We start from the raw sequence: 15,042 nt of genomic DNA on the forward strand, positions 1-15,042 counted from the left end.
TTTGTAATATACTATCTTTTAGCAGTTTCATTAAGGTTGCCTAAAGAAATATTAAAACTTGCAACAAATATAGAAGAACAGCATTTTGCGCAGTTTAATGCAAAAAAAATTGAAAAATATTAATATAAGCTATAAATATGTACATAAAATATAAATAAATAAGATAATAAAAATAAAATAAAAAATACCAAAATACAACTTGCAATTTTTCATCATTCTAATGCACTATAATATTTTACATCTCTATGATTTACTTCAATTTGAATTAAAAACGGTACTTGAAACATATGAAGAAATAGAGTGAAAAAAATGTTTTAACTCAGTTAGCAAATTTTGTTCAGATTTAGACCTAATTAACACAAACAATGATCTAATCTAATTAAATATATTAAAAAGATATGAAAGTTTAAATTGAACAAGAATTTAATTTTTAAAAATGCCTATGAAAATAATTTAAATACTATTTATGGATTAATCATTAATATAGCATTATAACTAAAATTGTGTAACTATTTGTGTCAAGAAAAGGTATAAATTATAATAATGTGGCACGTTCTCTTTATCACCTATGGCACCTTGACAAATGTTCGCTCTGATTATCACCTACGATTCAAACTATGAACACATTTTTCGAAGACAAGCAATAGGAGTTGTAATGAAGAACATTAAATAATTCATTCCGGAAATAATAGGTTTGTATTAAATTCTATTGGGATAATGACAACCGGTACGATAAAAGTATCTTCGCGATCGAATTTATAGGCGCGAAAGGGAGAAACAGAAGAAAAAATATGATTAACACGTTAGAGCCCAGGCAACTATCCGTTTGGCTGGCGTCGGCCCTGAGGGCCGGCACTACAATTTCTGTTTGAATTATCTGTGTGATCGCAAGTATTAAAGTTAAAGAATAAATTTAGTCTTAATGAAATACAGGTAAATATAATTACAATGAATATTATTGTAACATTCTAAACAAAAATGTGATACGTAGTAAACGTTGCCGACCGTTCGTCACTACCAGCTGAATCGATTTTTTTTATTACATTCTATGAGTTATTTTAATTTACATTTATTAAATATTATTATAGCTAGTAGTTACCCAAGTAAGTAATTACAATTTGATACTCTTTATTAGATTAAATTAATTAGCCACAATTTTTTATGTCTTCTTAATTCTGGTGTAAGAAGCAGTGGAGCAACGAATGAATTGCGGTTATTTTCTAATTTGTGATAATTAGCGGATCTTGTTTTTATAAAGTTTGTATAGCATCTTCCGATCATCATACAAAGTTTTATTGTTCACGTACCAAAGTGCACCCGTCATCATTCTAAGTAGTTTTGATTAGGTCCGCTTAACCAATGCCACATTAGATTTACTAGAGACAACCCCAAAGCTCTATGCCCGTATGACCAGATAGAATTATTATCTTTTTATAAATCAAGATTTAGTTTTCGAGCGCTAATTTTGAATTATGTCCGATTCAATTTATTCTGCAGAACCAGAATTCAAATGGGATAGCATAGTCTAATGTTGAATAATAATAAATACACTGAAAAGCAAATCGTTTGAAAAAGCCTAGAAAGAATAATCATGACTACGTGGATATGAAAAAGACTCTGCCTCTTTAGCACCACTTACTATAATGCTCTCTCATACTCATAGAGCGAGGCGAACATTGGCATAGTACAAGATGAAAATTTACGCTTTGGCACAAATCATATACCGTGAAAAATGTCGCACTTGAAAACGAGTCATAACTGAAAATTTATTTAGTTCCTGTTATGCAATCATTTGAATAACACCTAGAAAAAAACTCCACAAAGTATAAAATAGTATATTTAATAGAATTGTTTATCTAAATTTTTGAATGTCAAGCGTTTCCTAATTTGGTATACAGTGAAATATTGTTATAATCCATACGAAAGATTTAAAGTGCAAAATATGACGTTATCCAAAATTATGGGACAAGGCCCGACACCCGATGGCGTGAGAAATATTTACTTTATTTCACCTATTATATTTACCACTTATATTTCATTTCCATAAAACTTAGTAAGAATTTAAATAAGAAAACGTAGTAAGAACTTAATAAGAACGATATAATTTTGAAACTCTAAAAATTTTATAGTTGAACCATTTTTCTAAAGTCTGGTCTTAAAATATTAGACTTACAAAAACTATATAAATTCCTTGAAGTTAGTATTAATTAATTCATTAAGTAATTGTAAAATTCATAAAACTTTGTTAACATCTTTGTCTTAACAGACCATGATCTCTATAATATAACCAGTGGCGTAACTATAGGGTGGCGTCGGTGGCAAAATGCCACGGGCCCCCCGACCTAAGGGGGCCCCGGCCCAGGAAATCGCGTAGTCAAAAATTCATTTTTACATTGTAAATAAATTTTATTTCACTTGAAACCTATATTTTATATTTTTTAAGTTCAAAGTCGGAGTTAATTATTTAACCAGGCTTGCATCAAACTTACATTCGACCGAATATTTAGTTAGTTAAAACCAAAGAAGTCGCCGCCCTTCAGCGAAAGTATTGTGTTTTATCTTTTATGAGATAAAGAGCTGCGATGGATCTGCATTTGAAAATCTTTAGTTTATATAATATGATATGAAGAATGAATGAAAGAATTCATTATTGTATATATAATAAATTTAACGTTATCGAACTTTAAGATAAAATACGAACACGTGAAGAACTCCTTTTTCAATATCTGGGATGTAGCACGCCTTCGCGGAGCCTCGTATCAAAATTTGTTTGGGGGCCCCCTTAGGAAGAAATTTTTTATCTCAAAATATATAAATACATGAAATTAGTAAAATAGTTATTTATCATTCTAATTGTTTTTCTATCTAATTTTCTATAATTTTCAGAATTTTTCATAAATGATTTGAGATAAAAATATTCTCACCTTATTCTTTTTTTTTGAAAAACTGAATCATTAAGTGATCTTTAGATTTTCTAAAGTTTCTGTCTCTAGAAACAATAGTGACAGGTCTAATAGACATTTGTGTTCCAAAGTATATTCGTATTTTTTTTTTTTTTTTTTAATTTTGAATATTATCATATTCGTGAAGTACATACTCTTTTTCAAATATTTTGCAGCAGAAATAAATTCTCTTAAAGCATTAGCTTACAAGTTCAATACCGCTCGATAACTACGTCCAAGTTATTTATTTTTTATGTTTTGCTTTAGATTTTTCATCAATTTCTGCTTACGCTCGTTCGGCCCCCATGGCCCGGGGGCCCCGTATTTTTGACACGGCTGATACGGCGGTAGCTACTTTAATAGATTAGTACCATAAAAAAACTTTTGTTCAGATTCTGAACCATTTGCTAGGAAAATTTAGTTTTCAATCGATTTTCAGAGGCGGAATAGGAAATTCTTCGGAATAGACACTTTTACGCAGCAACTGAAAGCAGTAACAAAAGATTTTATTTCCTAAATAGCTTATGGAAGTTAACATTTTATTTTTATTTCATTTTGAATAGGTGTAGAGTTAACTATTGTTTCTTCAAGAAGAAGCTAGATGACAAATGTCTTTATCTTCGTTAAAAAAATCGTCCAAAAGGTATTGAAACCGATTAGATTTCCGAGAAAATGAATACTTTTCAATTTTGTTTTTAACCAGGGGCATTGTTTAAATCATAAATTTTCATAAAGATCAAATGTCACTATTTAATCGATAAAATTAATTACAGTAAAAAAAAGAAAATGTTAATGGAAGGTTATGTAATAATCAAATTTAAGAAAGTGATATTTTTTAAATTTTTATTAAAAAAATACGTTCAATTTCAATTACCATTTATTCTAACGTTGAAAATATTCACTAATATTTAATGTTTGATTTTCAAGAAAAATTAAATTTTATGTATTTTTTGTTATTTTTATATAATTACAACTGAATTATAATTATACCTCTAAATCACTACTTTACTTTTCTACCTTTTGTATAATTTCATAATTTTTTTTCAATATGCCATAAAATATAAATTAGTCGAAGTTGGTTTGCTAATTGTGATAAAATTCATTAAAAATTGTTTTAGCCAGTAGTAAAACAGCGTGTAAATGACTATTAACGTTTATTTAACAAAATTATATAAATTAAAAATTGAGTACCACGATAGGGCCCCATCGACATAACACAAAAATTTAACGAATTCGAAGAAAACGTTTAAGCCGATCTTTACAAAAAAAAAAAAAAGAAAACTAAACACAAATTAATCAAAACTAATTGTCAATTGGTTCCGGATTTAATGTAAAAACGTTGACAAAAAATATTACTGCTAATCCTAAAGAAAAGGATTATCTTGCAAAACTAATCAATGCGAGTCCTTATAGAATAATTCCATCAAATGGCTAAGTTCTATGAATGGTCAAATATTTCCTAATTTTGGTGTCAACCTATTCAGAATTACTTGAAACGGCGAGAATGCACAAAATAAACATATCGGATTTTCTGATATAAACAAACTACTCCTTGAGGAAGTTAAATACTATTTTCGATTTTTGCGATTTAAATAAGCGTAACGATGAACATTGTCAAAATAGTTATAGTTGTGTCTAACGTAACGGAATATCAGTAGATATTATAGGCTGTCAAATATCTCCCTTCCGCCTTTTTTATTAAACCAAGAGCAAAAAGCGGAAGGGAGATATTTGACAACCTTATATATATATATATATATATATATATATATATATATAACATGCATTCATATGTAAAATAAAGCAAAATTAATTTGCTTCAAAAATTTCTCTACAAACCACTTCAGACAAATTTTAAAAAAATAGTACATCATTTTCAATCAACAAAATAGTTAACAAAAGTACCAAAATAATCAATTTACAGCCTATGAACGACCGTATGCAATACAGTGGCCACGCCGGATCTGGATACGCAGAAACATATCCAGCCCACGCGTATCAGGCATATCAACAGCCACCACACCAAGGGCACGCATATGCAGGAATTCCAGTACATCAGTATGCAACACAAAAAGGAGGCCACAGGTAAAAGAAAATAATTTGTGATAAGCTGTTATTTTAGATAAAAATTCCAAACAATTGATAAATCAGGCAGAATATTCTTTTGCATTTCAATATCTAGCTAGTGTAAGTTTTCATTCATTTGAGATAAATTTTTGAAATAATTTGTGAATGATAATCATTAAACAACGGATTTAAATTGTAAAAATAAAATTATTTACAATGAATATGTCAATAAAATTTGCATGATGTAAAAATTGTCTTTTTAGCTATAAACATCACAGCGGCGGAGGCAAAAGTGGAGCAGCACTATCAGCACTCACTCTCCTTGCATTTATGTTTTTCCTGAATATTTTACAACAATGCTTGAGAGATCACATGAATTCTATGGGACCAGAGGTAAATAACATCAAAACTATGCTCCCATTCTTGCAAATTGAAAAAACGTGCATAATGTAAAATATGGGAGACTGGATACGGTTATGACAAGTTACGGTAGTGACAGTCGTCACAGCTAAACTATACTGATTTTGAGATAGAGTCCAAAGGGAGAAAGATAAAGTATATTTGTTCGAACACGTACATCAGCATGATCTATAAACCAAATAGCTTTTAAAGAGCCAAATACGTTTTCTTTGTTAGATTTCTTACAATATTAAACTGTTACTTGTATACTTGTAGATCACTTTGTTATTTTGCTGCAAGTTGAATATTAGTAGATAATTAACAGCAAACAGTTTTGCTTTATGTGACATGTATATGAAGTGAGATGTATTTCTTGTCCTTTTTGGGTGGCATTTAAACGAATAAAGAAAAATCTAACTTATCTAAGACTAAATACGAAAAAGAATGAGAAATAAAATTCAGTAGAAGAAAATAAATGATTTCATAAAGATTTCTTGTTTAAAAAATTATGTTTTGTTATATATTGTTATATTCATAAGCTTTGTTTAAATAATTATGTTTTGTTGTTTTACATATTTTTGACAATAAAAGTCGTTATAAACCATTGTTGTGTTTATAGCTATTATTTTTTAACCTAATTTTATGCCTGTCACAACCGTTCCTCGGGTGTGGTCGGTTGTGACACTCGCCCCTTTTCCGTATGATTTGATTTTAGACTAATCCATCGTATTTAAGGACAGCATTACAGTATTTCCTAGTATACAAATGTTCAAATTACCATTTAATTTACTTTTCTCCCAGCTAACTGGTAAATTAACAAAAGTATTGCTGATAAAAAGTGGTACAACGGTAACCAGTCTTGACTACAACGAAAACGATGCACTTTGTAGTAGTGTACAATTATAAAAACCATGCATTTATATTTTAGGATTAATGATCGAGTATATATGTTACGAGTATATTTCATAGAATAATGTAGTAGGTACATATATTCAAAAAAATAGTTCTATGAAGATATGAAATTTGTAATTTTATTTTTATGGATACGCATAATATTGTGCCTCTGGTTAACTTATATTGTTATAACAAATCGACTTATATCATAAATTATTTTTGTTACTGCAGGTCACAGTCATGACGGCACAAAAGAAAGCAATAGAACTTCAAAACGAAGTCGCTCTAAAGAACGAAGTGCCTACTCAAACCGCAAATGACAGATTTAAGAGTGAAAGTTCCACTGATCATGAAAATTCCTTTACTATTACCAAAATCCACAGAGGGAAACAACCACAAAACTCGAAGAAAGATTAATCGATGAATCGATGCAGGTTTCCAAAAAACGAGATAAGCAAAAATAAACTCATTGAAAAATACTAGAGATAGGTGAAAAAAAATCAATCACTGTTGTTTTATAACCATATTAATATTTTGCTTTCCATTATCATGATGATTTTTAAGTCAAATACATATTTATCAATTTGTAAATAAATATTAAAGATTTCAGAAAATTTTGCTAAAATCTGTATGCCGAATATTGTCTATGTTAGCCCATAATTTGTATTAAACTAGATAATTCGATACATAGTAGCGAAATTTCATTAAAAAATTATTTATGAAAGAATGTGAAATCTATTTATAAATTATATACGTTTGACACATGCAGGTTTAATATCGCCACCAATAGAACAAAAATAATTAATTTCCAATTTATATAGAAATTATTTTACTCTACGCTTTTATAATTAATAAATGTAATTAATAAAATGTTTTAAATATGTTGCCCGTTTTGTGAAGAAAATTTCAAACCTAAAGGAATATAACAAAATACACATGTAAATAGGATGCTTTACAATGAATTTATTACTTACACATATAAAAATATTAATAAACATAAGAACATTAACTGCTGACATTTTTGTACAAAGTGCATGTGATAGTTTTAAATTCATATTACCTAAATTATTCCACTATTATTCAATACGATTTCATATTTCCAACAAATAAATTTTTGAAGAAAGAAATAACTTTTTCCACCAACAAAAAACTAAATAATTCTTCTATATAATATTCATTCAATAGATGTTTGAATAATGCAAAAACTTCAAAAATGCAATCCAAATATGCATTTTAAAATTGACGAAAATGTCTAAACAAACAAACCTCTAATTTGAGTAGTTTCTCAAATGCTTACAAAAATTAATGAGGAGAATAAAATAATATTTCGCGAGAGTTAGTCGAACTTTGTAATATTACAAAAAATAAATGTCACTCTTAGAAAAATAATAAAAAATATTAATACATAATCCCAATACTTTTATGAGCAGGATCCTAATTATACAATTTGTTTTCTAAATGTAAACTCAATTATGTTTCATTAAATGAAAATAAAAATAAATTTTCATATAATAAAACGCCAATATATTTATACATCATGAAAAACAAATTGCTATTGGCTGATTAGTAGTTTTATGTGTTCACATTATAATATATGAGAACAGCACATTTTGAACGAAATTGTATATTCGTCTCCAGTATGACTAACACGCATGATATAGGTTTAAATAATATGTACATATGATAGCTGGTACATGTGTGAAAAATCCTTCTTGAAGTAGCAAAAAATTCATAACATTAACATATATAAAAGTCAATATAAGAGAATCATTACGTATCTAAATACCTAAATATCTCGTGATTTGCAAAACGTGAAAAGTTATAATCAAGTCGGAAAAAACACCTTTACTTACTCATATTACATTATAATTTCATTCGAAATTAGTAAGTAATAAGTGCAATAAAAAAGATATTTTTGTGAAAAAATTATTTCCTCGTGCTTTTCATAAAAAACACATGTGGGAGACTTATTAAGGCCTCAACTGAAAACTAGCCAAAAATTGAAGTCTAATAACATTAATCAGTAGGAATATCGATCAGTTTATATTTTAAAAATATAGCGTTTATTATTATATTAAGAGAATATGATTTTAAATATTGTCGCGGATAACTCAAATCTTAATTGAAGAAACACATTGTATGTACTATGAAATATTATTCTATTTAGGTAAATTAAAATGATGCATCAAAATAAATAATGGTTATCATTTACCGCCCACGACTTGTTTCATTACTGAACAATAACTATTACAAGACATCGGATTTGTTGATATGTAGCTGCTCGTCAATATATAAACAATTGACAAATCAATTGTCAATCATTAAAAAAAAAGTTGTCTGCATATTCAAACGTGACTGCATGGTATATCATACAAGCTGTTTTATATACTACTAATTCCAATTGATTAATGTTTCATGACGACTTCATAAATGATGAAATATTCCAAATTTCCAAACACCAATTTTTAATATCAAGACTATTCTCGATTCATGTGAATTATAAAATGAAACACATAAAAATACTGTTTGATATGTTGATAATACGCAAAGCAACGAATACTTTGAACGATGTTCCATGTGCTCTTCATGAACGCATGAAGAAAACAAATATATTATCCGAAAAATAGTTTGTAATAACAAATGACAAAACACTCATCAATAGTTTTAAATTTATAAATCATATCATTCAATCAAAAAACAAAATCATACATAAAATTCATTTCATATATTATTATACATTATAGCGACTTACAGTATCTTGATAGATCTCGTGCATGGTTGAATGAGACATGGCATGTGATCTTTAGAAAATAGATTTATTGACGCGTTCAATATATTTGGTCTGAGTTAGAGCAGACTGACCGCTTGTAGGATCCATCATTCTATTCCAGTCTGTCTGGCCAACTACAAAACCACGATCACGCATTTTCTCTTGAGCACGTTTCTCCTCTATGTCGGCCCAACGCACCTATAAAAAAAAAGTGTTATCATTTCATTCAATCCAATTGACAAATTTAATTAAAACATTTATCTCATTATATCAAAATAAATTCAGCCCTATGAACGTGTCTTAAAAGAATTGAGAAAAAAACTACTGATACATAGTATAATGATCAAAATCTCGGTTTTACAATAGATTTCCATAATATGTATACATTTTTTAATTACTTTGCCAATAAACTAGACAACGTCTTACTTGAAAGATTCACATCAAAAACTTATTAGATTTACTAATTATAAGAGTAAAAATAAAACCTGTGTTAACGAATTTATTGGTTTTTATTATTTTTTTCACTAATTGATAATACTGTTTTTTTTATATTCTCATATTTACAGCTATCAGAATTTCCGTCCTTTAACCAGTTGCGATCGAACTTATCCTTTTACCAATTTATATTTGATAGATTTTTATTAATAGAATTATTGTGAGTGATTACAATATATTGTATTTTATTTTATGAATAAATGCCTTGCAAACATATTTTTAATCTATAATTCCAAGTGAAAATGGACATAACTGCTTGATACCAGGTAGTCCGTAATGTAGAACACTGCATAGAAAACTATAGCTTAAATTATAATTTTCATATGGAATTCTAACTAAAAAGTGATATTAGTACAGTAGAACCTCGTTTATCCGGACTTTATACGGATTTGCAATTATACGCGATTACCCGAACTACCACCGCGACTAATTTATAATACATACTATTATGTACATACCTACAATTCGAATTTTTGCACGGTTAATGCTGCAGTTTAGTAAATGTACGTAATGTAATCTAAGAAAATATATATGTACATGCAGGGCCGGTCCTGCCTTGCATGCGATGCATGCAAAAAATGCGGGCGCACGCCTTAGGGGGCGCCAAAACGAGTTTCGGAAATTAAATTCATATTATTTATATTTTTATTATTTATATAAAATCTAGAATACTTGATAAATTATAATGAGCACTCTAAATGAATTATAGATACGGAGACTGCAATGTGATATTAGTAGAAACAATTAACCTATTAATTACTCTGCAAATGAGTAAATAACAACTCTGTTTATTGCTTAATCTACTTATTCAATTTTTTCTTTGTTTGAAGTTACCGTGGAATCGAAAAAGGAATTATCTAGTTTGCCCATAAGCGCAAAGCTGCGAAAAATTAAATTAATTATTGGGCATTATTGACGAAAAATTACGAGCTGATTTTGTTGAAACAGAACTTGGTAAAAAATATAAATAAATTATAATCGGGAAAATGAAAAATGGGGAGTCATTTCTTAAAAAATGGCATGTTTATTCCGAAAAATTGAATTGTAACTTTTGTTTTTGTTGCAAATGTTTCGCATCTGATGAACTTTGAATATTAAAGACATGCGTGCGTGGTTAGAGTTATGGAAATGAAACAAATATGAAAAATGAAAGCAAAATTTACTTTGGAACGAAAATCTTAAGGCTTTTTTTATACCTTGTGGTGTCCATACTCTAAACTTAATAATTATTAACTCTGCAGAAATAAAACATATCAAATATGATTAGTTTTTTGTCAATATAGTTAAAGAAATGAGTAATTTCTTTGCATTTTTTACTCATTTTTGGACAATACTTCTAAAATAAAAAAATAATAATAAAATTTAACTTTAAAACAACAATCTGATAATCTGAATATAACGAGAAAGCAAGGATGAATACAATTCGGCTCCTATGATATCAATAAGGAGAAGTTTACGACGCAATTTTGGATATTGTGAAAAATAAAATTAAATAAAAAATTAAAAAATCCAATATGAAATACGAGTGTTATGATGATGAAAACGACAAGCTAGTTTTCTTTAGTTGTCTTGGCATGATTTGCTCAATAGAATAAATCGCACAATAAATAAGTAAAATGTTTCAAATCCCAAATATTAATATTGCACATACGTTAAAAATAATTGAAATTTTAAATATATTTGATTATAATCAACCCGCAAATTACCTCGATTTTCTACATACATTTAAAATTAATGTATTTTATACTCTTTTAGATTATATCTTATTTTTCGTGTACTAAATCTAATCAAATTAAAAATTACTTTAAAAAAAATTGTAAATATTTATATAATTTTAATGATAAACTGTTAAAACAGTTAAAATTAATAGGGGGGGGGGGGGGGGGCGCTAGAAAAAAGTTGCATGCGGGCGCAAAGGACCCCAGGACCGGCCCTGTGTACATGCATAAAGAAGTTTCAATTTCTTAATAAACATTATTTTCGTTGATACACAACATTATTCTTCATACATTCAACTATACGGTTTTTTGATTATACGGATGCCTATGGACAACAATTAGTCCTTTAGTTAGGTTAATCGAGGTTCTACTGTATTTCGAACTATCATACAACTATCTTTAAATTTAGCTTTTTTTAATTATATTCATAATATTGCTCAAAAATAATTCTTTTCAATAAGAGTAAAACGGGTTTGTTTCGACTGTCAACCTAATCATCATTTAAAGCAAAATATGCTCACTCTCTTTTCCCGGAAGTGCTTGTGTTTGGTTCCCAATCAGCTGCGAGGTATTCTTCCATGGTTTGGTGACGAAGCGGTTTACTGGTTCCGTCGAGGCGGGCTGGAACGGAATCAAGACAAAATTAAATTAAGGTAATAGCAAAACATATTCTTAAAGTTAAAGTTATGACATGAATTTTAAAAAAGCGCTCTTCAAATATAAATGAAACGAGTGAAAAAACATTATCACCTAAAAATTATAAATTCGTACCATCGCGCAATTCTGCAAAGAATGTAAAATGTTCACTTGAAAAGAGCTTCTATATATTAAAAAGTATTTTAGAGTTGAACTGTTCCATGCATTGCGGTTTGGTCAAATTCAAATTAATATATCTATAATTTTCGAAAAAATGGTCTAAATATTGGTATAGAAAATTTCTTTATTCAATCCAACAAAAATTTTATTTTAAATATTCAGTTTGAAAACTGAACAATTTGCGTTCATTGTTGTGACCGCAAATATTTAAAAAAAGGTTAAACAATTCAAATAAAATAAAATTATCAATAAATCGGATTCTTCACTGTTTTTTATGAATTATGTTGTAAATTTTCAGTTATATCTAAATTAAATATAAAATAATAAATTATAATATGAATTTTTATACACTAAAAATATGGCTAAACTAAATATATATTGAACCTTATATTATAAACTGAACCGATAATTTGAGATGACAAAATTACATAAGTAATCACAGTATTGCTTATGCTTGCTATTAATACAAATGATAAAATAAAATTGATACTAACCTAAATGGTCATCATTCTGATCAGTGTTATCCCATTTGCTCCTAAAGATGTTATCCTGAGAAATCTTAAATGTTTAAGATATATCTTGGAAAAAATTCGCATTATATAAAGTAATAAGTAACTTGAAACACTGTTTGAAGCCACATAAAATGACCATCCAATAGATGCTCGCGATTCATATTAAGTTGAATTTGCCACAAAAAATTAGTAGTAATTACGTACATACATACATACATTTCATAATTATTTTAAAAAATAATTGCAAACATTATATACCCTTTGAATAATAATCAATATTATAACATGAAGGTAGTCTAAATTACGCAAGCATGATGAAATATGTTTTATCAACTATTACTTCGCTTATAGAAAACATTAATTTTGGAACTGCTAAAGTTCAATTATACTTTCAATTATAAACTATGTTTCGCATTTATGAATTAAAATTAAATAAAAATCATTAATTAACGTTATTAAAAAGCACGCTTATATATATATATATATATATATATATATATATATATATATTAGGGCGGGTCGATTTTAGGGTCACTTAGACACAGATGATTTTCGGATGCTAGTGATCAAAATAAGATACTTTGATGAAGAAACCATACCTCTAAAACGAATTCTGATGTCCCGTGCATTGACATAAGGGGGGGTCCCAATACACAGGACATCAAAATTCATTTTAGGTTTCTTCTGCAAAGTATCTTATTTTTATCCCTAGTATCCGGAAATGAGATGTGCCTAAGCAACTTTTTTTGACCCATATAAATCAATATATTCGAAATGCATATAAATCGATATAAATCGAAATCGATATATATAAATATATATATATATATATATATATATATATATATATATATATATATTATATACATATATATAAACATGTCCTAGAACTCAACATTAAGCCCCAACAGGGTTTTAGTATCGATTAGAACTATTGTGAAAAAATAACATCTCAAATAGTTCAAAAATTATGAACGATTAATAAGTGCAACTCAGAACTTTGGTCAAACTGTGCATATTTTTTATTTATTGTAGTTAAATATTATCATTTTGTTCATTTAAACTTTGAAACCGAAACAGTAAATAACATTTATAGGACCACATTCAAAAATAATGACAAATGTGTACAAAATGCATCAGCAAATTTTGTGTTATAATTACGTTTTTAAATTTTTTCTTTTTTTATTATGAAACTTTCAAGAATTTGACCAGTTCACAATCCTGATTAATTATGTATATTTTTTTTAAGAAATCATAGTTCAACAAAATTCATATTTTAACAAAACAAAAAGTCTTAATTTTTTAAAACAAAAGCCATATCATTATTTGTGGTCCTAGAAGTGTTATTTTTAGTTACAGATTCAAAGTTTAAATAAAAATAATAAAAAAAAACCACAATAACTAAAGAAATTGTCTCAATTTGATGAAAGCTTTGGGTTGCACTTAAAAGCTCAGAATTTTCAAACTACTAGAGATTTCTTTTTCTAATTTATGTCCTGATATTTACAATCAATACTATCACTCCCTATCATGCTTTTTAATTAAATTAATATGTAGATTAACTATAAAAAGTATAAAAAGGTGCTGTGGTTAACATATATTAGGGATGATTTTGAAATTAAACTAGATTTCTCTAATAATGAAACTAATATTTTCAACACAGAGAAGTATCATAACTTACACCAGTTATAATATTCACAGTTAAAGAATAAATGTTAACTTCATAGAATGGTTAATAACTAATTTGAGTTATATATATATATATATATATATATATATGCATTTGAATTTGCATAATTTTGACTACTTTCACATCATAAATATCAGACATAAATAAATCACAAATATGTTACCAAAATCAAATAGAGATTAATCTAACCTCATCATCTTCATCGTCATTGCCTTCATCGCCATTGTTACCATCGTCATGCAAAATATCATCGTTATCACTTAGTTCCTCAAAAGCATCTTCCATTTCAACTTCATTTATAGAAGCTCTTTGTAACATGGAAGTAGCATCAAGTTGAGTTTGCTCCTTTGGTGTAGGCTCCCAATTTTAATCATATTAGAGATGTCTCCTCAGAACGTTCATGAATATTGTGTTTCAGAGCATATTGCAAATCCAATTCTAATTGGCAAATATAAACCTAGAAATAAATGACAATGATTGTCAATTAATAAAATTTATTAATTCAGTTAATGTAAGTAATGTATGTAACGTTTATTACTAGTAAAATTTCTTATTTCTTAATTTTTCACTACAACTATTTTCACCGTGTTTCATCAAAAAATATATGTTAATATTAATTCAAGTACCTGCCAGTTCTTTTGCTTTGCAAATAAACCACATTTCTTCGTAATGTTTTAATTCGTTATTTATACAATCTACAATAACAAAATTGAAGAAACCATCAATAATAGTCTTCTTG

At 27.9% G+C, this 15,042-nt stretch overlaps 1 protein-coding gene across 1 annotated transcript; it reads right to left on the minus strand.

The window, feature by feature from the left end:
* Positions 1 to 9,105: 9,105 nt before the first annotated feature.
* LOC113385705 (YLP motif-containing protein 1-like) lies at positions 9,106 to 14,665 on the minus strand. Its single transcript, XM_026623543.1, has 5 exons — positions 14,493 to 14,665; positions 12,596 to 12,650; positions 11,807 to 11,906; positions 10,402 to 10,447; positions 9,106 to 9,270 (listed from the first exon to the last, which is right to left on the minus strand). Exons 1-5 carry the CDS (start codon positions 14,619 to 14,621, stop codon positions 9,106 to 9,108), a joined length of 495 nt encoding a protein of 164 aa, XP_026479328.1. The 5' UTR covers positions 14,622 to 14,665.
* Positions 14,666 to 15,042: the final 377 nt, after the last annotated feature.

The sequence above is a fragment of the Ctenocephalides felis genome, unplaced genomic scaffold, assembly GCF_003426905.1.
Source record: "Ctenocephalides felis isolate EL2017-DRISC unplaced genomic scaffold, ASM342690v1 CF-g0.4_SCAFFOLD_03571, whole genome shotgun sequence".
Taxonomy (NCBI): Eukaryota; Metazoa; Arthropoda; class Insecta; order Siphonaptera; family Pulicidae; genus Ctenocephalides; species Ctenocephalides felis.